A 27741-nucleotide genomic window follows, 5' to 3' on the forward strand; every position below is an offset into this window, starting at 1 on the left:
CAAGCTCTGATTCCAAGTTTGTCACAACCCAAAACTAGTCCTTAGTGGCTCCCACACTTAATTCCTATCTAACAAAATAACAATAATATAAACTCTTGCCTAAAAATCAATCTGCATAGAACTAACTGTGGAATTTTCAAAGTTTACCTGATGCACACTTGTTTTCAACTTGGTTTTCGTTCCACGCCGTTTCTGTTCTTCTACAAATTATCTTTTACCCTAATATAATATATGACTAATTATGAAAGTAGTAAAAATGGTCCACTATTAAATTTTAATGTTATTTTCCTTAACCACCAACCAAATAAATTATAAAAATTACCCTATTAATACTATAATTGTACTTACGAATAGTCCAAAACACTCATTTAAAATCTATCGGAAGAGTATTTTATGCAATAAAAAGCTCTAGTATTCAAAACGATCAAATGTGTCGTTACATGTATATTATCTTACACAACAATATTTTTAGCGATCAGTTATTCCTTTGTTAATAGTTAGTTTAATATTTGATAAACCAATGTAAAAGAGTTGTAAAGATTATATTTCTATTCACAATTTTACAAAAAAAAGTATACAATTGAATAGTAATAATAATAATAATAATAATAATAATAATAATAATCATAATAATAATAATAATAATATCATCTAGAAAAACATTCAATAATTTACTAAATAATAATATTTACATAAAAATTCATCTTCAATTTTATTTTAAAAAACTTATCAAGAAAAGATATATTATTTATGGTGTTTAACATCATCTTTATCAACTCCTAAATAAAAGAAACATTGCAACATATATTCGTAAGATATTATCTATAAATTACCCTGACAAAATAAAAGTCATCTTGTACTTTCAACTTGCTCCTTAATATTAGATTCTTCCTACTTTAAATTCTTGAGTTGTAAAAATTTAATTTTTTGTTAACTTAATAAAAAAAGAATAAACTTTTAAAGAAATATATAAAACTTCAATATATTCATCAAAATAATGCATAATTTTAAAGTTAATTAAAAAAGCTCGTAAAAATTAACTTTTCACATATGACTTATAATACGAGTCTAGAACCTATTTGAGCCATTAAAAGATAAAATTGACATAAATAAGCCACAGTTTTAGAGTATAACTAAAATAAGCTTAGTGTAGTTTTTTCTTCCATTATATTAAAAACTAAAAACGGCAGTCGTTAGTATATTAGCGGCTAAATTTTATTATAAAACAAAATTTTGTCTTCCATTTTATAAAGTGTAACTTTTTCTTCCGCTTTATATAGAAAATTTTACTTTATCAAAAACTTTTTACTTTCTTCCTCGAATTTTTTAACCCTATACTGGTCCCAACCCAACAACCAAACAATTCGACCTTACTTTTAAAATTCGGAGGTTCTCATTTGAATTTATTTGAAAGATCAGAGGTCCCTAGCTTAATCGTAGCACAATCCGACAACCCAAAAAAATATTATTTGTTTTGAAATATATTTATATTTTTATTACATATCAATACTTTAAGTTTAAAGAGGAAAAATTATATAGAAAATCATAGCTTAAGTGCAATATGTTAGATTCCATATGTTGTTGAAGATATATACATATAAAAAACTGAGAATTACTGTTACATACAAGATACATGGTCTAGTACCACATTTGTTGTTCTCTTTACTTTGTCGAAGAGAAATATTAATATTTGTTAGGACAGGAGCTCGGCTAAGATATGATATTGGTCTATTATAAAATTCTATTTGAAAAGCTTGTAAACTTGTAGACAATATGTGGTTTTGATCTTATTTTGTGATTAGCGGCGGAGCCCGAAATTTCACGAAGGGTTTCCAAGTGCTAAAGTGAATCTTCTCTTCTTAAAAAGTGAAAAAAAATTGCTACTTCGAGATTTTAATGCTCAAACACTTTAAGTTTGTGTTTCTTTACTCTTTAAGGTGCCTGAAACCACTAGGCTACATCATATTGTTGTGTCAAGGGTGTCCAAAATATGTTATTTAGCCACTTTGTTTATCAGTTTACTTGTATATACGGTATAATTTTCTGACGAGGGGTGTCCAATTAGACACCCTGACATAAGGATAGCTACGCCACTATTTGTGATGTTTGTGTGCGGAACCCATCTAAAAAGTTAGGTTTTCGGGTTGTTCTACGATTGTGGTATAGACCTCCATTTTTTTTGAAAATCTTCAAATGAGAACTTTCAAATTTCAAAAGGGGGGTCCAATTGTTTGATTGTCAGGTTGGGGACCAATATATGGTTAGAAAATGTAACATCCCACCTTAGAAAGAGCTAAATTTAGAAAACACTAATTTGGAAAGAGCTCAATTGGGAATTTCACAAGTTAGCCTTAAATTGTGAGTTTTGAGTCAACTTCAAATGACCATAAATTTCATTACAAGATGAGTTAGGTGGACCATAAGATATCAAATGAAAGGTTTTGTGAATTCTTTTTCCAATGCCACCGAGTTTGCCAAAATCTGAGTTTGGATGAGGAAGATATGCCCGTTTGAGTTCAACCTGTCCAATTACAGAAATTTATCCAAAGTAATGAGGGATATTTTGGTCGTTTCCTGACCCCATCAGCCCAACTCATTTTGGTTACCCAAATAGGGGTCTAAACTGATTGGAATCAGTTTTCATAATTCAAAATCATGCTTAGGGTTTTGAGAGGAGTACAAGAGGAGGAAACAAGGAGAAGTTCAAACGTTCGCCATGTTTTCTTGTGAATCGAGGATTTGTTTTGCTAAATTAAGGTATGTAAGCTTTCATAGTGTTGGTTCGTTCACTCACACACCAATCATGAGTTTCACTTAAAAATTCATCTATGAGATTGAGTATATTGAGGTTCTTGATGAAATTTTTGAGGTGTTTGAATTACAATGTTTGGTTGAGTTCTTGAGGTGAGGATCTTGTTAATGAGGTTTGTTCTTGAGGTTTTTTGAGTAGAGTTTCATGTAATTAAATTGAGTAAATGAATCTAAGAGGGTTTGGAAGAAACCATTCGATTCTAGGTGAATTAAGGCCAAAAATTGAGAAAACAAAATTCGTCAGAAATTTCTGGGCAGGGGCTGGCGCGCCAAGCCAGAACTAGGCTTCTGTAGTTTAGGGGCTATCGCCCCGTGTCACTCAGTGTGCCAGGGTCACCTGCCCCATCATGTTTTCATCGTTTGTCCCGTCTGAGTTCTTTTAAAGTGTACCTTCACTCCCTTTCTGATTTTACTATTTTAAATTACATTTAATCATCACGAGATCCTTCATATCATGAATCATAACTCTTGAATTCATAATTCAAATTCAAGATCGAGTTAAGAGTACAGTTCGAGGTAGTTTTTTTGAGTCATTTGAGAAGTCTTTTGCAACTTTTAAAAAAACTTGTTTTAAGACTTGAGTACTTGAGTATGAGGATGAGTAGAGTTGAGTTTCATTTATTTCAAAATGAATATATGGGAGTTAAGTATTTCCAAGAGTAAATGTTTTTACATTTAAAATAAGAGGAAACATCAATTTCCAAATAAGTTCACGAGGAGTTTTTGAGTATAATATCTTTTAAGAGAACCTTTTAAGTAATAATCTTAAAGTTTGAGGATGAGAAAATGTTTTTAAACGTATGAGCTGAGTAATATTATTGGAAGTAGTATTGAGCACCGATATAAGGATGAGTTCAAACAACTCATCGTCCTTATAAACCATGTAGCCAACGTGGATAGAAAGGTTCATACTTTTTAGACGATTGCTTAGTGCTTTTTAAGCATATTTTAGTGGATTCAGTTAGTTGAGGATGCCTTATACTCTGAAAAGGTATAGGATAGTTCTAGCAGCGTGGGCGAGACGTTATATCATCACATAACTCATAGTGATGGTTGTCGATTAGAGAATCTCCCAAATAAGAGTTATTATTGTATTTTTAAATGCATTGAGTTGTTATATACTGTTTTAAATGGTTTATATAAACTCCGTCTTTATTGTTATTTTTATACTGTATTGAGTTGAGTATCCATGAGTTGAGTAGAGATGAGGTGAGCATGTTTCATTCTTTCCAAGTTCAAGTTGTTATGTTATGTTAAGTGTTCCCCTTACATGCTCATACATTCAATGTACTGATGCCATTTGGCCTGCATCATTTTATGATGCTGATACACGAGACCAGGTTAATCAACAAGGGGCTTCGTTGATACCACTTGCAGTTCGAGTTAGCTTTGGTGAGCCTCATTGCTTCCAGAGGATTCCATTTACTTTTCAGCTTTGTTAGGATGTTGTGAATCTTGTCCTAACTTCCATCTTTTTCATTTAGAGGCTTCATAGATAGAAAGTAGATTTTGAGGAGTCTCTTTTTCATTTTTCGTTGTTAAATGTTTTAAATACTTGAGTTGCCTATTACTGGCTAGTTGAATATTCTATTATATTATGAGTATTTACTTAAGTCTTTTTGAGTTAAAGCTTTATTTTGAGTTCATCTTGTATTGAGTAAGTCTTCCGCTTAGATTTGAGCCAGGCCAAGGGTTCGATTGGGGCCAGCAAGGGTTCTCGAGTGCTGGCCACATCTAGGGTGTAGGCTCGGGGGGTGACAAACTTGGTATCAGAGCAAAAAGTTTAAGAGTCCTAGGGTGTCTATGAAGCATTGTCTGTAGAGTCCTAGATATTAGTGTGAAGTGCGCCACATCTATAATTAGGAGACTACAACATTTAGGAACTATCTCATTTCTTTGATACATCCAGGATTCGTGAGTTCTTGAGGATGAATCCTCCAAACTTCACAGGTTCAAGTGTCATTTAGGATCCAGAAAACTTTATGGAAGAGTTGCAAAAAGTGTTTGAAGTGATGCATGTTGTAGATACTGAGCGTGTGGAACTAGCTACATACTAATTGAAGGGTGATGCTAGAGTATGGAACGACCAATCAAAGAAGGGTAGAGTTGAAGGGGGACCAATAGTTAGTTGGGTTATGTTGAAGAGGCCTTCATGGGGCGTTTCTTTCCCAATGAGCTGAGGGAGGCGAAGGTAAGGGAATTCCTCACTCTTAAACAAGAATCCATGAGTGTGCATGAGTAAAACCTCAAGTTCACTCAACTGTCCTATTATGCTCCGTAAATGGTTGCTAATATGAGGAGTAGGATGAGCTTATTTGTGTCCGAGTTGTCTCGTCTGTCAAGCAAAAAGGGTAAGACTACGATGTTGATAAGGGACATGGAAATAACAAGGCTGATGATCCATGTTCAAGAGGTTGAGGAAGATAAGCTAATAGATAGAGAAGAGTTCCAAAACAAGAAGGCTAAGACAATAGGAAATGAGTCTGGGCAGCAGAAGAGCAATGCGAACTGGTCATCTTTTCAAAAAAAGTCAAATGGACCTGCTCCATCATCTGCTAGTGCACCTGCACCAAAGAACAGAGGTGAGTTTAAGAATCAAAATTCTCAAAACTTCAGAGATAGGCCTGCACAATCTCAAGGTAGTGTGGCACAAGGAGGTAATTGGACTCATTTATGTGCTAAGTGTGGTAGGAACCACCCAGGAGCATGTCGTGATATCTCCACTAGTTGCTTCAAGTGTGGTCAAAATGGTCAATTCATAAGAGAGTGTCGTAAGAACAGGCAGGGTAGTGGTAATGGGAGAAATAGAGCCCAATCTTCTTCAGTGGCTCCGCCAGACAGAGTTGCACCTAGAGAAGCTACTTTAGGGACAGACAGAGAAGCAAACCGTCTATATGCTATCACTAGTCACGAAGAGCAAGATAATTCACCTGATATTGTCATTGGTATGATCAAAGTTTTTACTTTTGATGTAGATGCATTGCTTGATCCAGGTGCGAGTCTATCTTTTGTTACTCCATATATTGCTATGAGGTTCGATATAATTCCTGAACAACTTCTTGCGCCCTTCGGTGTTTCCACACCTGTTGGTGAGTCTATCATAACTGAGAGAGTTTATCGTGATAGTAGCATTTATGTCAATCACAAGGACACCATGGCTGACTTAGTCAAGTTAGATATTGTAACACCTCGGTATTTGAAAGAGCTAAAAAAATGAAAGAACCAATTTGGAAATAGCAAAATCTGAAAATTTTCAAGTTAAACTTAAGTTGGCAGTTTTGGATCAACTTTAAACGACCATGACTTTCTTGAAGTATTGTTTCCGTTCTTGAATTATGATGGGTTTGATGATTTCTTGAGGTAATCATTTGGAGTTTAAGAGTTGTTTTGAGGATATTCTTGTGTATTTTTAGGTATTCAAATCTAAGTGATTAAGAAACCATTTGATTCTAGGCTAATTAGGGTTAGAAAATGAGTAATAAAATTTGAATCTAAGTGATTGGCGTTTGTAGTTTGGCTCCTGTGGTTCTGCACCACTCAGTGCACCCTAACTTCCCTCCTATAGTTCAGGTTCTGGTACCCTATGCCACTTAGTGCGCCAGGGTCTCCAGGTCCTCTACCCTTTCAACCTTCTTTCCGTATGAGTTCCCTCGAATTGTACCTGCATTTTCTAATTTATTTCTACACTCTACGATACATCTAAACATCAAGAGATCATCCATAACATGAGATCATAACCTTGAGTTCATAATTCAAATTCAAGGCAGGGCTAAGAGTCAAGTCTTGAGAGTTCTTCGAGTCATTTTAAAAAGTCTGTTACAAATTATTTTAAAACTGGATTTAAATGAATTAAGTCCAGAGTTGAGGAAGAGTAGAGATGAGTTCATTTCTTTAAATGATATATGGGAACTAAGTATTACCAAGAGCAAATGTTTTTACATTTAAGATGAGAAAAAACACCGATTTCCAAAGAGTTCATGAACAATTTTTAGTATTGTCTCTTTTTAGAGAAACCTTTTGAGTAATAATCTCAAAGTTGAGAAAGAGGAAATGTTTTCTTTAAAACATAATGAGCTAAGTTATATTTTGGGAGTAGTATTGAGCACCGATATGTGGGAGTACTAACTACTCACAACCCCCATAAGCCTTGTAGCCAACGTGGGTAGAAAAGTGTCATACTTTTTAGATGATTCCTTTATTTCTCTTAAGCATAGACTAGTTGATCCACTTAGTTAGTAGATTCTGTACCCCGACAAAGTATAGGACAGCTTTGGCAGGGTGGGCTAGACATTGTACCATTACATAGCTCATAGTGATGGTTGTCGGTTAGAGAATCTCCCAATAGTTTCTATTTTGTATTTTTGCATACAAACATAGTTTATATTGTATTTTATAATACATTGAGTTTCTATCTACTGTTTTAAAGCTTTTCTTTATACTGCATTATTTCTATTGCTTTATATTGAAATGAGGTTGAGTTGAGTTGAGAAAAGGTAAGTGTTTCTTCAGTTCCAGTTCAAGCTGATGTCTTGTTTAGATTTCCCCTCACATGCTTGTACACTCCATGTAATGACTCCATTTGGCCTGCATCTTTAATGATGTTGATACAGGTAACCAGGATCATCATCCAATGCTTCGTTGATCCAGTTGAGCTTCCGAGTTGTTGGCGAGCTTTCTTGCTTTCGAAGTATCCCTTGTTTACTCTCTGTCAAGACCCAAGGGTACACGCTAGATGTAACATGGCGTACTTGACCCCGAAGGGGTCTCATACAAGCCCTTAGCATATCATGACATAATATAATAGAAAAGTGCAGAAATCTTAAAACATTTTCCATACAATCAAAGTCTTTATAAAAGCAAAGCGGAAGTCTTACTATACTTGTCTCAAATCATCTATAATATAACTCTTGGGACACAACCCATACAATAGTATCAAAGTATAAAAGAAAGACATAAAGGAAATCGTGATTTCATCCTCGATGCTATGAGGAATCACCATTCTTCAACTCTTTTCTCTAGTAGAAACGATCCTCAAGAATAGAACTCAAATCACCGGACCCTACATTTTATGAGAATGTAGGCAAGAGTATGCGTTAGTACAAAAGTACTAAATATGATAGCTAACATAACATCATAAGAGCATAACATAAGGGCTAGTCAACATAAGCCTTATGCCATAATCATAAGAGATACTTCATGAAACATAAACTATAAGTATAAGAGAATATCATAATCATAAGCAAAGTCTCCAACATATGGGCATCATATAAGCATTATTCAACCCTTAGTCATTCATATCATAAGAGAACTACTTCTCAAGTAACCTCAAAGAATACTTGTGCAATGCATGTATAAGACCCCATAATCCAATCCATACTAGGTATCACTTTTAGGTCATCATAATCATACTTACCATCTTTGGATCTCATCCTTAGCTTACTTCTCATATACAAGGGAATCTTCACCTTTAACTCAAACTTGTCAAGAAAGGCAATTATAGCAACATACCAAGCTAAGCATATATCATATAGGCAAATCTCATATTAAAACATGCTTACAATACTTCCTTGAAGTAATCTAGTTCTATCATAAACAAGCTACTTAGATTTGGGACTTGTCCCTCATATTCATAATAGTCATGGAAGAGTACCTAGTTACTAGTCCAAGACAAGTTATTACTCATGAATGGTCATAATTCACCTATTCAAGGCTACCAAGAAATAGTACTATTTGTCAATCCAAGATAAGCATGAAATACATAAGTGACATACTTCATAAGTAGCTTCAACTTATACTTGTGCAATGCATGAATAAGACCCCATAATCCTACCCATGCTAAGTACTACTTTAGGCTATCATACTTCAATGATTACTATTTATCATTTCTAGACTACCAAATAATAACACCCTATTAGGCTAGACCAGCTACCATGGAAAAACATACTAATCATGCAAGTCCAAGCTAATCTAGGAAGGGTACAAGTCTTCCATCCTACCTACCATGAAGTGGTCTTAGAACAACTAAGTCAGGCTACCATGCAAGCACACTATGATGCTAATGTAAGCTGCCCTTAGGAGAGTATGGTTTCTTAATCCTAAGCTACCATGAAATGGTCTTGGCCTATCTAAGTAATGCTACCAGGCAAGCATTCTCTGATGCTAGTTAAAGAAACATTGGAGAAGCACTAAGGTTCAATCCAAGGCAACCATGAGAACTCCTAACACAAGCTACCAAGCATGGTCTAGTGTTACCAAGTCAAGCTATTCATGAAGGGATACTATATCTCAACTTCAAGCTATTCTAGTCTAACATGCATGATTCATTTTAGGTGAGTAAGCCTTTCAACCTAGAATCATTTTAGGTGAGAAAACCTTTCATCTCCTAGCATGTTCATGCCTAAGTGTGTATATGAGAATATCTTTACAACAACACAACAACCTATTATGATCATAGACACTTCACTCTCAAAGCCCTAGTGATCAATATTCATGACTACAAGCCTTACTCTCAAAGCTTTACTTCTTACAATCATTATTCATATCTAGATTTCAAGGCATTTTAATCACATGCTTCATTATCAAGTGATTCTAGTCATAAATCATCATAAAGGTTCAATATCAAGCTTTACTAGTCATGATCCATCATATATACTATAATATATTTCAATTCATGACTACTTTCTTTTTTTCTTGAACAATTACTAAACATAACATCATTTCTAGAAGATCACCTATAAGTCTTCAATTTCCCTCTTCAAGGCACAAACCCACATTATTACAATTTCATCAATTAAACTAGGGTTAGCCATGTAAAACACATAAGATCATCATAATAATATGAATCAGTACTAAATCCATCATAAAAAATTAACCCTCATTCAATTGGATTCATACTCAACACTACCCATAATATAGGAAGAAACCCTAGCTAGAATTGGGGTTCATCTTCACAATTGGCGGAAAACTAAGGGGCTCCATGGATGGAAGAATCCATGGATGAATAATATAACATACCTTGATTATAAATCCCTCACAAATATTGTAACAAAAGAGGAATTTGACCTAGCTTGCTTCTCTTCTTCTTCTTTTTTCTTCTTCTTTACTTTATAGAGAGAATTTCTTGGAGGGAATTGGGTTCTTTGGTGAATTGAAAATAATGACTAGTATCAATGTATTTAGGGGTCTATTATCTCCATATAAGTTGTCTAATTACTAATAAACTGACACCACTTAATAACTAATTAATTCTAGAAAGTTCCCTAACCCCCAACTTTTAAGCCTAAGGATCACACTGTCTTAACCCACGAGACCACGCTAACAGCCGTGGTTCCACCCACCGTCCATTCTGGTCAATTGTGGGTGAGTTACTGGAACATGGTTTGCAGGACTTGACCCACGACCCTGCCCCACGGGACATGAGTTCCCATCGTGGGTCACTGCCATGGGGCAGATTTTGGGGTAATTCTAGGGTCCTCCTCAAGGACCCTTGGTTGGTCCTTGGGGAGTCATACCTTGAAGTTTAACCTCTAAACCCCTCATTCTAAGTATGGTAAGTCATTTCTATGACTCTAACCCTCCCGTCAAGCTTTAGAACCCATACATAAGGCCCTAGTTTAGTTACCGGGTGTTACACTTTCAGACATTTCATTTTGTTAGTAGGATGTTGTGGGTCTTGTCTTGACATCCATATCAGTAAGTAGAGGCTTCATAATTAGATAGACATAGTTCATGAGTCTTGTTCATTTCATTTATTGATGTTTGAGACTTGAGTTGCCACTTTGGCCAGTGAATGTTTCTTCAAATGTTCTGAGTTAGATATTTTGAGTTAAAGCTTTACTTTTAAATTTCTCTTATTATTGAGTAAGTCTTCCGCTAAGAGTTAAGCTAGGCCAAGGGTTCGCTTGTGGCCAAAAATGGTTCTCAAGTGCCGGCCACGTCCAGGGTGTAGGCTCGAGGCATGACAAACATTATATCAGAGCACAATGTTCAAGAGTCCTAGGGTGTATAAGAATCCGTGTCTATAGAGTTCTAGTTATCGATGTGAAGCACATCACATCTATAATTAGGAGGCTGCGACATTTAGGAAGTATCTCACTTCTTTCATACTAGTTTTGTACGATAAAGCTCATCTCTATAAAAGTTTTTTTTCTAATTTGTTCTTGTGTATGTCTTCCAAAACATGCCTCTACTAAGAGTTGTCTGAGGTAGTCCTGGTAGTAGGAATGTTGAGGATCAAGGGGTACCCAATGCACCAGAAGTCCAACCCAAATGAGAGGTCACTAATGCTAAGTTCTGAGATTCTCTCCAGATATTGAGTCAAGTGGTGGACAATCAAGCTGGGCAACATAGAGAGGTTTAACAAGATGTGGCTGGTACATCTAAGATCCAAGATTTCTTAAGGATGAATCCTCCCGACTTCATCGGTTCAAGTGTCAATGAGGATCCAGAGAACTTTGTGGAAGAGCTACAGAAGGTTCTTGAGATTATGCATGTTGCTAATGATAAGCAATTGGAACTAGCTTCATCCCCATTGAAGGCTGCTACTAGAATCTGGTTTGACCAATGGAAGAAGAATAGAGTTGAAGGTGCACCAATTGTGAGCTGGGCAGTGTTTGAGGAGGCCTTCATCGAGTGTTTCTTTATCCATGAGCTAAGAGAGGCAAAGGTAAGAGAATTCCTTACTATTAAGCAGGAATCTATAAGTGTGCATGAGTACAACCTCAAATTCATCCAACTTTCCCTCTATGCTTCGGAGATGGTTGCTGACATGAGGAGCAAGATTAGTTTGTTCGTTGCTGGGTTGTCTCGTCTTTCAAGTAAGGAGGGCAAGGCAGCTATGTTGATAGGGGACATGGACATAGCAAGGCTAATGATCCATGTGCAACAGATTAAAGTAGATAAGCTGAGGGATAGAGAAGAGTTTTCAAACAAGAAAGCTAAGACAACATGGAATGAGTTAGAGCAGCAGAAGAGTAGTGCGAACCGGTCTTTTTTTCAGCACAAGAAACATGGACCAACTCAATCATCTGCTAGTGCACTTACACCAAGGAATATAAGTGAGTTCAAGAATCAAAATTCACAAAATTTTAGAGTTAGACCTGCAACTCAGGGTAGTGTGGCACAAGGAGGAAATGGGACTCCTGCATGTGCTAAGTGTGGTAGGACCCACTCATGAGTGTGTCATGATGGCTCCACTGGTTGTTTCAAGTGTGGTCTAAATGGTCACATCAAGAGAGAGTGCCTAAAGAATAGGCAAGGCAGTGGTAATCTTCTTCAGTTTCTCCACCAGACAGAGCTGCAGCTAGAGAGGCTACTTCAGGAATAGGCGGAGGAGCAAACTGTCTATATGCCATCACCAATCGCCAAGAGCAAGAGGATTCACTAGATGTTGTCACTGGTATGATCAAATTCTTTAATATTGATGTATATGCTTTGCTAGATTCAGAAGTGAGTCTCTCTTCTGTGACTCTTTATATTTCCATGAATTTTGATATTCTTCCTAAGCAACTTATTGAGCCCTTCAGTGTTTCTACACCTATTTGTGAGTCTATTCTAGATAAGAGAGTTTATCGTGGTTGTACCGTTTCTGTCAATCACAAAGACACGATGGTTGACTTAGGTGAGCTAGACATGGTAGACTTTGATGTTATTTTAGGTATGGAATGACTTCATGCCTGTTATGCCTCAGTTAATTGTAGAACTCGAGTAGTTAAGTTACAGTTTCCTAATGAGCCAATTTTAGAGTGGAAGAGCAGTTCAATAGTGCCTAAGAGTCGTTTCATTTCGTACATTAAGGCGAGAAATTTAGTTTCCAAGGGGTGAATCTATCACTTAGTCTGAGTTAATGACTCTAGTGTTGAGACACCACCTATTCAGTCAGTTCCAGTAGTGAGTGAGTGTACAGAGGTCTTTCCAGATGATTTTCTCGGAGTCCCTCTTGAGAGAGAAATAGACTTCGGTATAGATATTCTTCCTGATACTCATCTTATATTTATTCTTCCATATAGAATGGCCCCAACAAAGTTGAAAGAGTTAAAAGAGAAGTTGAAAGATCTCCTAGAAAAAGTCTTCATTCGACCTAGTGTCTCACCTTGGGGCGCTCCGATCTTATTTGTGAGGAAGAAAGATGGTTCGCTTAGAATGTGCTTATATTACCGTCAATTGAACAAGGTTACTGTAAAGAATAAGTATCCTCTTCCCAGAATTAATGATATCTTCGATCAACTTCAGGGCGCCACTTGCTTTTCTAAGATAGACCTCAGATCAGACTACGATCAGTTGAGAGTAAGATAAAGTGACATCCCTAAGACAATTTTCAAGACCTTCTATCGTCATTATAAGTTTTTGGTTATGTCATTTGGTTTAACTAATGCCTTGCAACATTCAAGGACCTTATAAACAGAGTATTCAAGAGTTATCTAGATATGTTTGTTATCCTATTCATTGATGACATTCTAATTTATTCGAGGAATGAGAAAGATCATGTTAGTCATCTTAGAGTAGCTCTTCAAACTCTCAAGGATAGAGAGTTGTATGCTAAATTTTCCAAGTGTGAATTTTTGCTTGAGTTTGTGGCATTCATAGGCCACATTGTTTCTGGTGAAGGGATTCGAGTTCATACTCAAAAGAATGAGGCAGTGCAGAACTGTCCTATACCAATATCTCCAACTAATATTAGGAGTTTCTTGGGATTAACTGGATATTATATGAGGTTTTTCAAGGGGTTTTCATCTACTTCATCCCCATTGACTGAGTTGGCTCAGAAAATAGTTAAGTTCCAATGGTCTGAAGCTTGTGAGAAAAGCTTTTAGGAATAGAAAACTATGTTGACTCTGCACCGGTGTTGACCTTACCAGAAGGTACGCAAGGTTTTGTGGCATATTGTGATGTGTCCAGAGTTGGACTGGGTTGTGTATTGATGCAGAATGGCAAGGTTATAACTTATGCCTCCAGACAACTTAAGATTCACGAGAGGAATTACCCAACCCATAATTTATAGTTGGTTGTTGTAGTTTTTGCTTTGAAAATATGGCACCACTATCTTTATGATGTTCATGTAGATGTGTTCACCGATCACAAAAGTCTCCAGAATGTAATCAGCCAGAAAGAGCTTAATCTCAGACAGGTGAGGTGGTTGGAGTTACTCAAGGATTATGACATGAGTATTCTTTGTCTCCTAGGTAAGGCTAATGTTGCTGTTGATGCTTTGAGCAGATTGTCTATAGGTAGTACCACCCATATTGAGGAAGGAAAGAAAGAGTTAGCAAAAGATATGCACAGACTTGCACGATTTGGAGTTCAGATAATGGATCCCAATGAAGGAGGAGTAGTGGTGATAAATGCGGCTGAATCATCACTAGTGTATGAAGTGAAAGAGAAACAAGATCAAGATCCTAGTTTTCTTGATTTAAAGGCAAGTGTTCATAAGCAAAAAGTGATGGATTTTGAACAAGGGGTAGATAGTGTATTGAGGTATCAAGGTAGATTGTGTGTGCCAAGGGTGGATGAACTTCAAGAGAGGATCATGGAGGAAGCTCATAGATCCAGATATTCTATCCTTTCAGGTTCAACAAAGATGTATTGTGACTTGAGAGAAGTCTATTGGTGGAGTAGTGTTGACACCCAATTTTGACCGACCTATAACCCCTTTTGAAATGCTATTCGATTAAATACGTATTTTTTAAAATCATATTTCAAGTTTAAAAGTTTAATCAATTTTGTCTAAAAATTATAGGCTTGATTTATAAAAATTATTGTAATTAGTTTTAAGTTATTATATTTATCTATGGTTAAACTCGAAATATTTATTATTATTATTTTTTACTCAAATATTTTAAAATCTTAGATATGTCTAATTATATGAAAATATTTTAACATGTGTAGTATTTTTTTTAAAATTGAATAGCATTTTCCTTAAATTCCCTTCAAATCATTTAAATGTTAGCCTATATTATTTCAATTCCTTTCAATTCTAGCTTTTCTTTTCAATTGTATTGCAATTATAGCCACCCTTTCATGTCAATTCTAGCCATTCCAATTCCAATTATAGCCTTGTTGATTTCAATTTTAGCCTTCTTATTACAAAATTCAGATTTCAAGTGGTTTAATCTCATCCGTTCATCCTTTAAATTAAACCCCGATCGAATCCCAACCACTCATCTAAATTGATCCAATGGTCCAGATTTATTATCCCTCAACCTTCCTATTTTAACACTAAAAGAAGAAACCCTAAACATTTTCAATTCATCTTCTTTCTCCCTCTCCAAACAGCTCCGCCTCCCCTCCCCTTCGTCCTTCTCTCATCTTCTCCGGCGAGAAGCGAATGCCGGCGAACCTTCCTCCCTTCTCCTCTTTCTCTCCCACGTCCCTTCCCTTCACTATATTATTATTTTTTATTTTTTGCAGCAACAGCAGCTTCCTCTCCTTGCCAGCGCTGTCTCTGTTGGACAGCAGCTCCGGCGAGGAGCAACAACAACATCAGCGACAACTCCAGTTGTTCCAGATCCAGCCAGCAACACCAACTCCAGCATCAAACTGCTCCGGCCAGCGAGCAGTAGCAGCAGCTCCAGTCGGCGACCAGCAGCAGCAATAGCTCCGACTCCGGTAGCAACTTCGACCAAGTGAGCTCCGACGAAGTTTGGAATTTGGAACGATGAGAGACGGATCTCAAAAGATCCGTCTCCGGTATTTTCTTCCAATCCATTATTATTTCATCTACTCAATCCTATATTGTGCCTATTTTGATTATATATTTTTTGGTATGGCTTGTTGTTTGAATGGCAAAAACAAAAATTCGGTCATGAGTTATATGCATAAAGTCTTGGATTGATAGCTTATTGAGAATATAGCTGATTCAGTTTGGAGTTTTATTTGGGAAGTTCATCGATTTACTTTAAAATCGTTTTCAAAATTCGTCTTGTTATTAGCTGATTTTGCTTGCTCGCCAATATTTGTATACTTTCAGTATTTTCAGGCCCTAATGGATCTTTACATTTTCTTTTATTTTTTATTTGAAATTAGAATCAAAATAAATTCAAGTGTAGACTGGCTTGATATGTTTGCTCATAATTGACTGATGACTTAATTTTCTCCTTAATTTAATATGGGTAAGTTTGGCAATGTGGGATTATGTTAATACTGAATATCCCATTTATTTATTTTCTTGACAACATACTCTTATGGATCTAATTCTTGTATAGTATATTATTTGTAGAAAATGCTTCTATTGATATCATTTTCCTTAATTATGTATTATTATTCCTTGAACAGTGTAAAGTCAATTCTTGCTTTTCCTTATGGACCAACTAAATTTTATAATATTGTTGTATATATGATCTCTCCTCCTTATTTAAGGTAAATCGATTCGGTGATTACATGATTGACTCTTAATAGTCAATTTGATCTCGCTATTTTTAAAAATTGGAAAATCTCCTACCAGTTCCATTTTGATATTTATAGGATTATGTTACATAATTAGCTCCCTTTTTAATAAGGAAATCTTTTAGTTAAAATATTTCTTTACCTTATTTGTACCCTCCCCTTCACTATATAAAGAGACCCCTCTTTTCATTGTACACACGGTTGAATACTCACATCTAGAGGCTTGACACATACTTGCTTTAAGAATAAAATCTATAGCTATTCATAAAAAGAAAAGAAGAACTCTAGTAAAGCTTGGGATCCCTCTTTGTCTCTTATTGTTGTGTTGCTGTTTTGGATCTGACATTTCCATTCAAATAACTTCATTGCTGATATTTAATTTTTGCATAACTGGTTAGTATCCTTTTACTAGTTTAACGTTTAACATTTTTTTTTGCATTGTTATGTGTTTAGTTGAATACGAGGGAGCATCCGGTTTAGTTCCCTTATCCCTTTCTTTCTCAATATGTGATTATATATTCTCCACAACTTGTTTGAATCCTTATATGTCCATACGCTGCTTGTATACATGAATTAGTTAATACTATGTGTGTGCCCAGGAGTTCTACCATTTTTGCTATATCAAATTGTCTTTTTGTGTTATCATTATTTGCTCCTATTTTTGTTGCATGTTAACAGGTTTTGAACTCAAAGTTCAAGATATTGAAGAGTTGTCACGGAAGAAAAACATTAGACAAGCTGATTTTATTTACTTTATATTTTGTATATTGTCTAATTACTATTAGTTGTCTTGTAATAATTTGTAAACTCTAACTCTATATATATGTAATAATTTGGGGATCACCTAAGGGGGGAAGGGACTTACGTGCTACGTGTTTACCTTATTGCTATTTGGTTGTGTTAGAAAGCATGTTGATAGGTTGTGTCCGCCTACTTGCTCACTGTTTTGATATGCCTCTGTGTAGATTAATTGATTTTGCTTAATGTTGGTTTAAATATATGTCGTCTTCCTTTTGCATACCCGAACGTATTATTGACATTTAGTATAAAAACAAATGATAAAACAAAATGTGATATTGTAACTAATCATCTATTTAATCTTTATTTATAGTTCAAAGACGATCGTGTCTTAATTGCTCACTATAATATGCTTTTTTGAATTAACTTTTAACCAACTTCTTAATTATTAACAATTAAAGCATTGATACATGTATGCTCCTTGTGCCATTCAATTAAACTGGTCTCTTTCATATAAAATGAATAAAATTGTGAATTTTGTCATAATTCATTTTAAAATATATTTTCTGCCATTTTTTCTAGAAACCACATCTATATGTTTAAATAACTAAATAGGTGATTTATGTGTTTTCAAAAAAATAAAATTGTAATCTTTCCAATAAATTGGTTATAGAATTCATGCTCATAGGATCTTCAAATAATTAAATTTGTATCTAAATTAGAATTTACGTGTTGAAATAATTCGTTAATTGTTTTATATGTTATATGAAATTTAGAAATCATGCCTATAGGAGCTATAGTATTTCAATCACTTAGAAATCATGTATATAGGTTTATAAATAAATTTTCAGCATGTTCACTTAGAAACCATGCCTGTAGGAGTTATATAATTCTTAATATATTATTCAGGTGTAGAAATTATGCATATAGGTTTCAAGTGATTTCTCATTTTTTATTTAGAAATCATGTTCTTAGGATTGATAATTAATTATTGTATCAATTAATGTTAAAAATAAATAAATAAATAAAGTATAATTTGTCAACGTCTAAAATAACTGAAACAATTATGTTGCATTCCGGCCACTGTTAAACAATTAGGTAATATAATTTTGTTGTCATTAAGAACTAAAATTGATTAACTATTTTCCTACATACTACACTTTGTCCCATTTAGACAAATTGCATTTAAAGTGGACTCTTCCTTAACATCATGCGAGTAATACAACTGTTCTTAAATCAATAGCTAATCTGTCTAGATTTCATCTGCATGAAATAATTAATTTCCTATATCGTAATTAATCGTTTTGACGCCTAAGATCAACTACTAATTATTTTGTGCACCAACTAAACTGCTACTCTTAATTTAAGCATCTCTGCATTAGTAATAAATCTGCTACTGTTTTCAAAAATAAATTTCTGCATTTGTATGATCACTTTTTTGCTATATTTCTAAAATCAAATAAATAAGTTTGTTATGTCAGTAATTTTGCCCCCTTTAAAATCAGTTGCTTAACATAGTGCTGCATTTTGTAATAATTTCCCGTCACTCTTAATTAAGTAATCACCTTTTAACACCATGTGTATATCTGTATGTTCACACACCTAAGCATGCGACCTTTTCACTCTATCTGTGTTTGCTAGCATGTTAAATAAAATCTAGAGGCCAACATGAGACTCTATGTGCTAAATGCTCATCCAAATTGTTTGACTTGGTGTCTAGGTGGGCCTATTATATTTTATCTTTGTCTAAATTCACCCTAATAGTAGTCCAATGCCTCTTGGACCGTAAGCGGGGACAATAGGCACCTTGTAGAGACGAAAGCATGCGGTGGTGGGGTAGGGGTAGCCTAGGCCCTATGGAGATGATGATATCGACTCAGGCTTGAAGAGACAAAACTTTGGTTTTGTCTGTCCCTACACGGAAGCCCATAAAAAAAATAATAAAGAAAAGTCGAGCGCTGATCCTAAAGTCCTTCAGAGTCTCCCCTTTATTTGTTTATAATAATTATATTTACTTGGGGTAGTTTAATAAGAATAAAATTGTTTGCTTATCTATCTGTGTAATTTCTATCTCTTTGCTTATCTCTTTATTGTTTATTTATTATATTATCATTTAGTCTCGCAGGCCTAGCTAATTAATTAAAATAACTAAAATGTCCTAAATTGCTTCATTTCATGTTGTCACCTAGCTATGCATGATAAACTAATTAAAGTAATTTAAATGCCCTTATTTGTTTAATATTATTTATCACTTAGTAACCATGCTAATTAAATAAATAATAAATGAAGTGACCTTAATTGCTACTTGTAACCCCCACATAAACTGCATGAGACACGGTCGGGACCCACATTTGTGGACCTCGAGGGATGTCTAGCACCTTCCCCTCCAGGTAATTTGAACCCTTACCCGATCTCTGGTTCGTTGACCTTAGTTAGTATTAATTAGGTTAGATAGGTGCCCTAACGCGCCTTAATTCGTTAGGTGGAGACTCTTCAATCACCCAAAGCCCAAAAGAGTTGTTAGGTCGTGCACCAAAACCCGTTTTGAGAAAAACGGGGCGCGACAAGTAGCATGAAGAAGGGTATTGCAAAATTTGTTGCTAAGTGCTCGAATTTCCAACAAGTCAAGGTAGAGCACCAGAGGCCTGGTGGTATGGCTTAGATCATAGATCTTCCAGAATGGAACTGGGAGATGATCAATATGGACTTCATTACAGGCTTACCGCGGTCTCGCAGACAACATGATTTGATTTGGGTGATTGTATATTGGATGACTAAATCAGCCCATTTCTTACCGATAAATATTACTTTTACAACAGAGGATTATTCCAAGTTATACATCCAAGAGATAGTCACACTTTATGGAATTCTGGTGTCCATTATTTTAGATAGAGGTGCGCAATTCACCGCATACTTTTCGAAGTCTTTCCAGAAAGGTTTGGGGTCCAAGGTAAATTTGAGTACTAATTTTAATCCTCAGACTGATGGTTAAGCAGAGCGTACGATTCAGACTTTAGAGGATATGTTGAGGGCTTGTGTGATCGATTTCAAGGGTAGTTGGGATGATCACTTACCGTTAATAGAGTTTTCTTACAACAATAGTTACCACTCTAGCATCCAAATGGCTCCCTATGAGGCTCTTTATGGGAGAAGATGTAGATCCCCTATTGGATGGTTTGAGGTTTGTTAAACTGGATTGATAGGACCAGACTTAGTTCATCAAGCTATGGAAAAGGTGAAGACTATTCAAGAGAGGTTGAAAACTGCACAGAGTCGTCAGAACTCCTATACTGATGTTATGAGAAGAGACTTAGAGTTTGAAGTAGATGATTAGGTTTATTTGAAGTTCTCACCCATGAAGGGTGTTATGATATTTGGTAAGAAGGGGAAGCTTAGTCCCCAGTATATTGATCCTTACAGGATATCCAAGAGGATTGGCAATATAGGTTATAAGTTGGAGCTACCATCAGAGTTAGTAGTGGTTCATCAAGTATTTCACATTTCCATGTTGAAGAAGTGTATGGGTAATCCTTCACTTAACATACCTACTGAAGATATTGGTATTAATGATTTCTTATCTTATGAGGAAATTCCCATTCAAATTCTAGATCGTCAGGTTTACAAGTTGAGAACCAAGGAGGTAGCATCAGTCAAGGTATTATAGAGGAATCAGTTTATTGAGGAAGCTACTTGGGAGGCTGAGGAGGATATGAAGAAGAGATATCCACATCTCTTTGAGTCCGGAGAAATTCCAAATTAAGGTACTAATATTTTTCTTGGCATTTATTTTAGTTGAAATGTTGTGTTACTTTGCATATTGAGTGTTTGAGCTAGATGTTAGATGTTACCACCCTTAGTTTACTTAGAGTAATCTCATTTGAGGACGAATGTTCCGAAGGGGAAAATATTGTAATACCTCGGTATTTGAAAGGGATAAAAGTAGAAAGAACCAATTTGGAAATAGCAAAATCTGAAAATTTTCAAGTTATACTTATGTTGGGAGTTTTGGATCAGCTTCAAACGACCATAACTTCCCGTGCATGAAGAGTTAGGTGGCCCATAAGATATCAAATGAAAGGTCTTGGAATACTCTTTGCAATGCCATCAAGTTTGCTAGTTTTCGAGCCTTTATAAGGGAGAAATGCCTGTTTGAAGTTGTGCTGTCCAGTTAAGGAAAGTTACCTAAAAATATGAGGGGTATTTTAGTCTTTTCCTTAGGGGTCTAAACTGATTTGGTTCAGTTTTACAATTCCTAATTTAGGCTAGAGTTTTGAGTGGAGTTCAAGAAGAGGAGAAAAAGGAGAAAATTCAAGGCGTTCATCAAGTTTTCTTGTGATTCGAAGGTTGTTTCGCCAAGTTCTTAATCCCTAAGAGGTATGTGACTTCTCATAGTATTGGATTCATTCACCCACATGCCAATCATGTTATTTTCAACGTAATTTCATTCTTGAAGTTGAAGAGTTGGAGTTCTTGATTAGTTTCTTGAAGTATTGTTTCCATTCTTAAATTAGGATGGGTTTGATGTTGAGGTAATCATTTGGAGTTTAAGAGTTGTTTTGAGTAGATTCTTGTGTAATTTTTGGGTATTCGAATCTAAGTGATTGGGGAAGAAACCATTCGATTCTAGGCGAATTGGGGTTAGAAAACAAGTAAGAAAATTCATCAGGAAATTCTGGGCTGGGGCTGGCGTGCCGCGCTTGCAATGCGCCAAAATGTGGAGTCTATAGTTCAGCTCATGGGGAACCATGCCACTCAGTGCACCCCAACTTCCCTCCTTTAGTTTAGGGTCTGGTGCCCTGCGCCACTCAATGCGCCAGGGTCGCCAGGTCCTCTACCCTTTCCACCTTCTTTCCTTATGAGTTCTCTCGAATCGTACCTATGTTTTATAAATGATTTCTACACTCTAAGGTACGTCTAAAAATCGAGAGATTTTGCATAACATGAGATCATAATCTTGAATTCATAATTCATATTCAAGGCAGAGCTAAGAGTCAAGTCTTGAGAGTTCTTCGAGTCATTTTAAGAAGTCTTTTACAAATTTTTTTAAAACATATTTTAAATGACTTAAGAACAGAGTCGAGGAAGAGTAGAGCTGAGTTCATTTCTTTAAATGATATATGGGAGCTAAGTATTCCCATGAGCAAATGTTTTTACATTTAAAATGATAGAAAACGCTGATTTTTAAAGAGTTCATGAACAATTTTTAGTATTGTCTCTTTTTAGTGAATGTTTTTGAGTAATAATCACAAATTTGAGGAAGAGGAAATGTTTTGTTTAAAACATAATGAGCTAAGTTATATTTTGAGAGTAGTATTGAGCACCGATATGGGGGAGAAAGGTTCATACTTTTTAGATGATTCCTTTATTGCTTTTAAGCATAGACTAGTGGATCCACTTGGTTAGTAGGTTCCATACCTTGGCAAAGTAAAGGATAGTTTTGGCACCGTGGGCTAGACATTGTACCATCACATAGCTCATAGTGATGGTTGTCGGTTAAAGAATCTCCCAACAGTTTCTATTTTGTCTTTTTGCATACAAACAAAGTTTATATTTTATTTTCTAATGCATTGAATTGCTATCTACTCCTTTAAATCTTTTCTTTAAACTGCATTATTTCTATTGCTTTATATTTAAATAAGGTTGAGTTTAGTTGAGAAGAGGTAAGTGTTTCTTCAGTTCCAGTTTAAGCTTTTGTCTTGTTTAGATTTCCCCTCACATGTTCGTACATTCCATGTACTGAGTCCATTTGGACTGCATGTTTTATGATGCAGATATAGGTAAACGGGATCAATATCCAACGCTTTGTTGATCAAGTTGAGCTTCAGAGTTGTTGATGAACCTCCTTGCTTTCAGAGGATCCCTTGTTTACTTTCAATCATTTCATTTTGTTAGTAGGATGTCGTGGGTATTGTCCCAACATCCATCTCAGTTAGTAGAGGCTTCATAGATAAATAGACATAGTTCATGAGTCTTGTTCATTTCATTTATTGATGTGTGAGACTTGAGTTGCTACTTTGGCTAGTGAATATTTCTTTAAATTTTTTGAGTTAGATATTTTGAGTTAAAGCATTACTTGTAAAGTTCTCTTATTATTGAGTAAGTCTTTCGCTAAAAGTTAAGCCGGGACAAGGGTTCGCTTTGGGCCAGCAATGGTTCTCGAGTGCTCGCCACGTCCAGGGTGTAGGCTCAGGGTGTGACAGATATGGTGGACTTTGATTTATTCTAGGTATGGACTGACTTCATGTTTGTTATTCCTCAGTTCGTAGAACTCGAGTAGTTAAGTTCCAGTTTCCTAATAAGCTAGTTATTTAGTGGAGGAGTAGTTCAACAATGCCTAAAGGTCATTTTATCTTGTACCTTAATGTCAAAAAGTTAGTTTCCAAGGGGTGCTCTATCATTTAGTCCGATTTAATGACTTTAGTGTCGAGACACCACCTATTCAGTCAGTTCTAGTTGTTAGTGAGTTTCTAGAGGTCTTTCCAAAAAATCTTCCTAGAGTCCCTTCTGAGAGAGCAATAGACTTCGGTATAGATATTCTTCCAGATACTCGACCTATTTCTATTTCGCCATAGAGAATGGCTACTGCTGATTTGAAAGAGTTAAAAGAGTAGTTGAAAGACCTTCTTCATAAAGGTTTTATTCTACCTAGTGTCTCACCTTGGGGCGCTTCGGTCTTATTTGTGAAGAATAAAGATGGTTCTCTTAGAATGTGTATAGATTACCGTCAGTTGAAAATGGTCACTGTCAAGAAAAAGTATCCTCTTCCGAGAATTTATGATCTTTTCGATCAACTTCAGGGTGCCACCTAATTTTCGAAGATAGACCTTAGATCAGGCTATCATCAGTTGAGAGTACGAGAGAGTGATATTCCAAAGACAACTTTTAGGACCTGCTATGGTCATTATGAGTTTCTAGTTATGTCTTTTGGCCTAACTAATGCTCTTGTAACATTCATGGATCTTATGAACATAGTGTTTAAGCCTTATCTTGATATGTTTGTTATCATATTCATTGGTGACATTTTAATTTATTCGAGGAATGAGGAGGATCTTGCGAGCCATCTCAGAGTAGTTTTCCAAACTCCCAGAGATAGAGAGGTGGGTGCCAAATTTTTCAAATGTGAGTTTTGGCTTGAGTCACCGGTGTTATTAGGCCACATTGTTTCTTATGATGGGATTCAAGTTGACACTCAGAAGATTGAGGCAATGCAGAACTAGCCTAGACCCACATCTCCAATTGATAGTAGGAGTCTCTTGGGATTGACTGGTTATTATAGAATGTTTGTCGAGGGGTTCTCATCTATTTCAGCCCTGTTGACAAAATTTACTCAGAATATAGCAAAATTTCAATGGTCTGAAGCTTGTGAGAAAAGCTTTCAGGAATTGAAAACTACGTTGACTATTGCCCCAATATTGACCTTATCGAAGGGTACACAAGGCTTTATTATGTATTGTGATTCATCCAGAGTTGGACTGGGTTGTGTATTGATGCAGAATGACAAAGTTATAGCTTATGCCTCCATACAACTTAAGATTCATGAGAAAAATTACCAAACCCGTGATCTAGCGTTGGGTGCTGTAGTATTCGCTTAGAAAATATGGCGTCACTATTTTTATGGTGTTCATATAGATGTGCTCACCGGTCACAAGAGTCTTCAGTATGTATTCAGTCAGAAAGAGATTAATCTTAGATAAAAGAGGTGGTTGGAGTTACTCAAGGATTATGACATGAGTATTCCCTATCACTCAAGTAAGGCTAATGTTGTTGCTAATGCTTTTAGCAGGTTATCTATGAGTAGTACTTCCCATGTTGAGGAAGGCAAGAAAGATTTAGCCAAAGATGTGCACATACTTGCACAATTGAGAGTCTGGTTAATGGATTCCAGTGAAAGAAGAGTGGTGGTGATGAATGGGACTGAATCATCGCTAGTGTCCAAAGTGAAATAGAAACAAGACCAAGATTCTGTTTTTCTTGAATTAAAGGAAAATATTCATTAGCATAAAGTGATGGGTTTTGAACAAGGGGGGGGATGGTGTATTGAGGTATCAAGGTAGATTGTGTGTACCAAAGGTGGATGAACTTTAAGAGAGGATCATGTAGGAAGCTCATAGCTCCAGATACTCTATCCATCTTGGTTCCACAAAGATGTATCGTGACATAAGAGAAGTCTATTGGTCGAGTATTGTGAAGAGGTGTATTTCAGAGTTCGTTGCTAAGTGCTCGATTTGTGAACAAGTCAAGGTAGAGCACCATATGCTCGGTGGTATGGCTCAGAACATAGATATTCCAGAACAGAAGTGGGAGATGATCAATATGGATTTCATTACTGGCTTGCCGCGGTCTCGCATGCAATATGATTCGATTTGGGTGATTGTATATCAAATGACTAAATCAACCCATTTCTTACTGGTAAAGACTACCTTTTCAGAAGAAGATTATGCCAAATTATATATTCAAGACGTAGTAAGACTTCATGGAGTTCTTATAACACCCCGTATCCAAAAAAGGGAAATAGGACCAATTCCCAGAAGTTGCAGGTGCAACCCACGCCTGCCACCTACAGCCCATGAAAGGACCACGGGTCATAGGTGTGGTCCGTGGTTGGCCTACCTAACAGTGGTCTGAGGGCTCAGCACCACAACTTGACCTATGAACCGTAGGCCAGACCATGGTCCGTGGTTCGAGACCCAAAATCCTTGTCCCAGATGACCAACGATGGTCCACCAAGATGGTCCATAGGTAGACCACGGTCCGTTGACCCGCGTCCGTCCGAGGTGGGCTGGAAGTTAATTTTAGTGGCAGTTGGGTCATTTCCTAATTAATTAGTTCCTATACTATCGTTTTACCCTTCACTAAGACCCCTATATAAGAATTTTCAACCCCCAAATTAGCCCATTTACTTCATTCTTCCAAATTCACAAAAGAAGAACTTTCAAAATATTTTTCTCTCTAAAAATTTGAAGAAGAAGAAGATTCAACCTAGGGTTTCAAGTCAAGGTCTCAACTCCTCCATTGAAGGCTAGCTTTTGGATTCAAGGTAAGATAGTTTTCATCCATGGAGTTCCCAAATTCTTCTATTTGTAAAGGTAGAATTCCCCAATTAAGTTAGGGTTTTCTTCAATCACTATAGGTTCTTTTGATTATTGATTTATATAATTGAATTATGATTTCTTATGCATGAATTGATGATACATGATGATTTTAAGATGATTTCCTCATGAACCCATGTAAGCCCTTAGGTTTTCAAGTTATGAATCATATGATGTGGGATTTGAGCTTAAAGGAAGAGTTTTATGAAATTAAGCATGTATTGCAAGTTTTTTTTATGTATTTATGATGAAATTCATATCTAACCCATCTTTTTTAAGTGTTGATGATTGAAAGCGGGTTTTGAACCTCAAGAGGTAAATTATGAACTTATGTATTTTCTTATGAAATCTATGTAAATGTTTTAAGGGTGCTTTTAGAGTAAAGTACCAATGATAATGTTGTTGTTGTTGTTGTTGAAAGGACATTCTCATAAACACATATAAGCATGATGTGAAATGTTTTCTCACATAGAAAAGATTCTTAGGTTGAAAGGCTTTCTCACCTAAATGAATCAGAGTGTAAGATCTATCCTAATGAAACTAGCTTGGATTGGTTATCCTAGGATACCTTTCCATGAGTAATAAGGGCAAGTAAGAAATGACTATTCCATGGGATTTATGCTTAGCACCGAGAGGATATTGAGATGAGAGCTCTCCCGTTAGTAGATGTTATGTTTCTAGAAGCAATATCCTTATCCCTTACCTATGTGCCCCCATAGAATGATTGTCTTAGATAGACATTAACTAGTACTTAAGCTAGAAATTCATGGTTCTACCTTGGCAATTAGGACAACCCTTTTCAGCGTGGGAGATACCGGGGGATCATGTTTTAGCTTACACGGTCTCTATGTCGGTTAAGGCTAATTCCCCGTATTAATAATGAACTAAGGTTAGTTCAAGAAGTATCTCACATGTGTTCAAATGTTTTAAAGATGAGGTTAGCTTGCATTGACCATGATTCATGACTTATGTTTTATAACTCTTTTATATCATGTTTAGCTTGGTCAATTTTATGTCATGAAGTGAAATGTCCCTTTTAGTATGTTTAAATGTTTTATGCATGGCTATCATACTTGGTACATTGTTTTGTACTAACACATACTCATGCCTACATTTCCCCAAATGTTGGGTCCGACAGACAGGTTTCCGAGTCTCCTGGCTAGTGGTTGATTTGAGATATTTTTGAGGTTTGGTGAGTCCTCATGCTTTGAGGACGAAGTTTATTGTATTTAGTTTCTTTCATGTATTTCTCATTTGGATATGATGTATGGGCTAGGCCTAATTTCATTTTATTGTATTAGATGGCTATGATGAGACAAGTGTTTTAGACTTCCACTTTTTGTTCATAAAATGTTTTGGACTTGGACTATTGCTTTACTCTTGTTGTTGTATTTCTTATGTTATGAGAACTAAGTGGCTTACATGGAGTCCTTCAGGGTTCTATGCTCCATGTTACATTTATGGGGTATCCCTGGGTCGTGACAAACTTGGTAATCAGAGCACAAGGTTTAGAATGGTCCTAGGATGTCTCATAAGCCACGTCTAATAGAGTCTCATTCATGAGTGTGAATCGCACCACATTTTTTAATGAGAGGCGATAAGATTATTAGGAAACTCTACTTCTTTCGTTACTCTTAAGTCATGTGATAAAGTTTAACTCTATAAAATCTCTCCCCTAATCCTTATCCTACTTTCTTCAGGATATGGCTAACCGAAGAGCTTA

General features: G+C 35.9%; 1 protein-coding gene across 1 annotated transcript; it reads left to right on the top strand.

Moving 5' to 3' along the window:
- Window positions 1-4963: 4963 nt before the first annotated feature.
- On the top strand, window positions 4964-10273 carry LOC125842814 (uncharacterized). Its single transcript, XM_049522117.1, has 4 exons — window positions 4964-5002; window positions 5342-5393; window positions 5514-5900; window positions 10197-10273. The coding sequence occupies exons 1-4, from the start codon at window positions 4964-4966 to the stop codon at window positions 10271-10273; spliced, it is 555 nt and encodes a 184-aa protein (XP_049378074.1).
- The last annotated feature ends 17468 nt before the right edge of the window (window positions 10274-27741 follow it).

Source organism: Solanum stenotomum, chromosome 10 (genome assembly GCF_019186545.1).
Source record: "Solanum stenotomum isolate F172 chromosome 10, ASM1918654v1, whole genome shotgun sequence".
In the NCBI taxonomy this organism is placed as follows: domain Eukaryota; kingdom Viridiplantae; phylum Streptophyta; class Magnoliopsida; order Solanales; family Solanaceae; genus Solanum; species Solanum stenotomum.

What these genes read in the sequence shown, in the direction of transcription:
- LOC125842814 (XM_049522117.1), top strand. Translation starts at nt 4,964, where the DNA reads ATGGGGCGTTTCTTTCCCAATGAGCTGAGGGAGGCGAAG. An exon ending in ATGAGCTGAGGGAGGCGAAG is followed by an intron (nt 5,003 to 5,341) that starts GTAAGGGAATTC and finishes TTTCAAAAAAAG; the next exon opens with TCAAATGGACCTGCTCCATC. An exon ending in CGGTGTTTCCACACCTGTTG is followed by an intron (nt 5,901 to 10,196) that starts GTGAGTCTATCA and finishes CATGGTTTGCAG; the next exon opens with GACTTGACCCACGACCCTGC.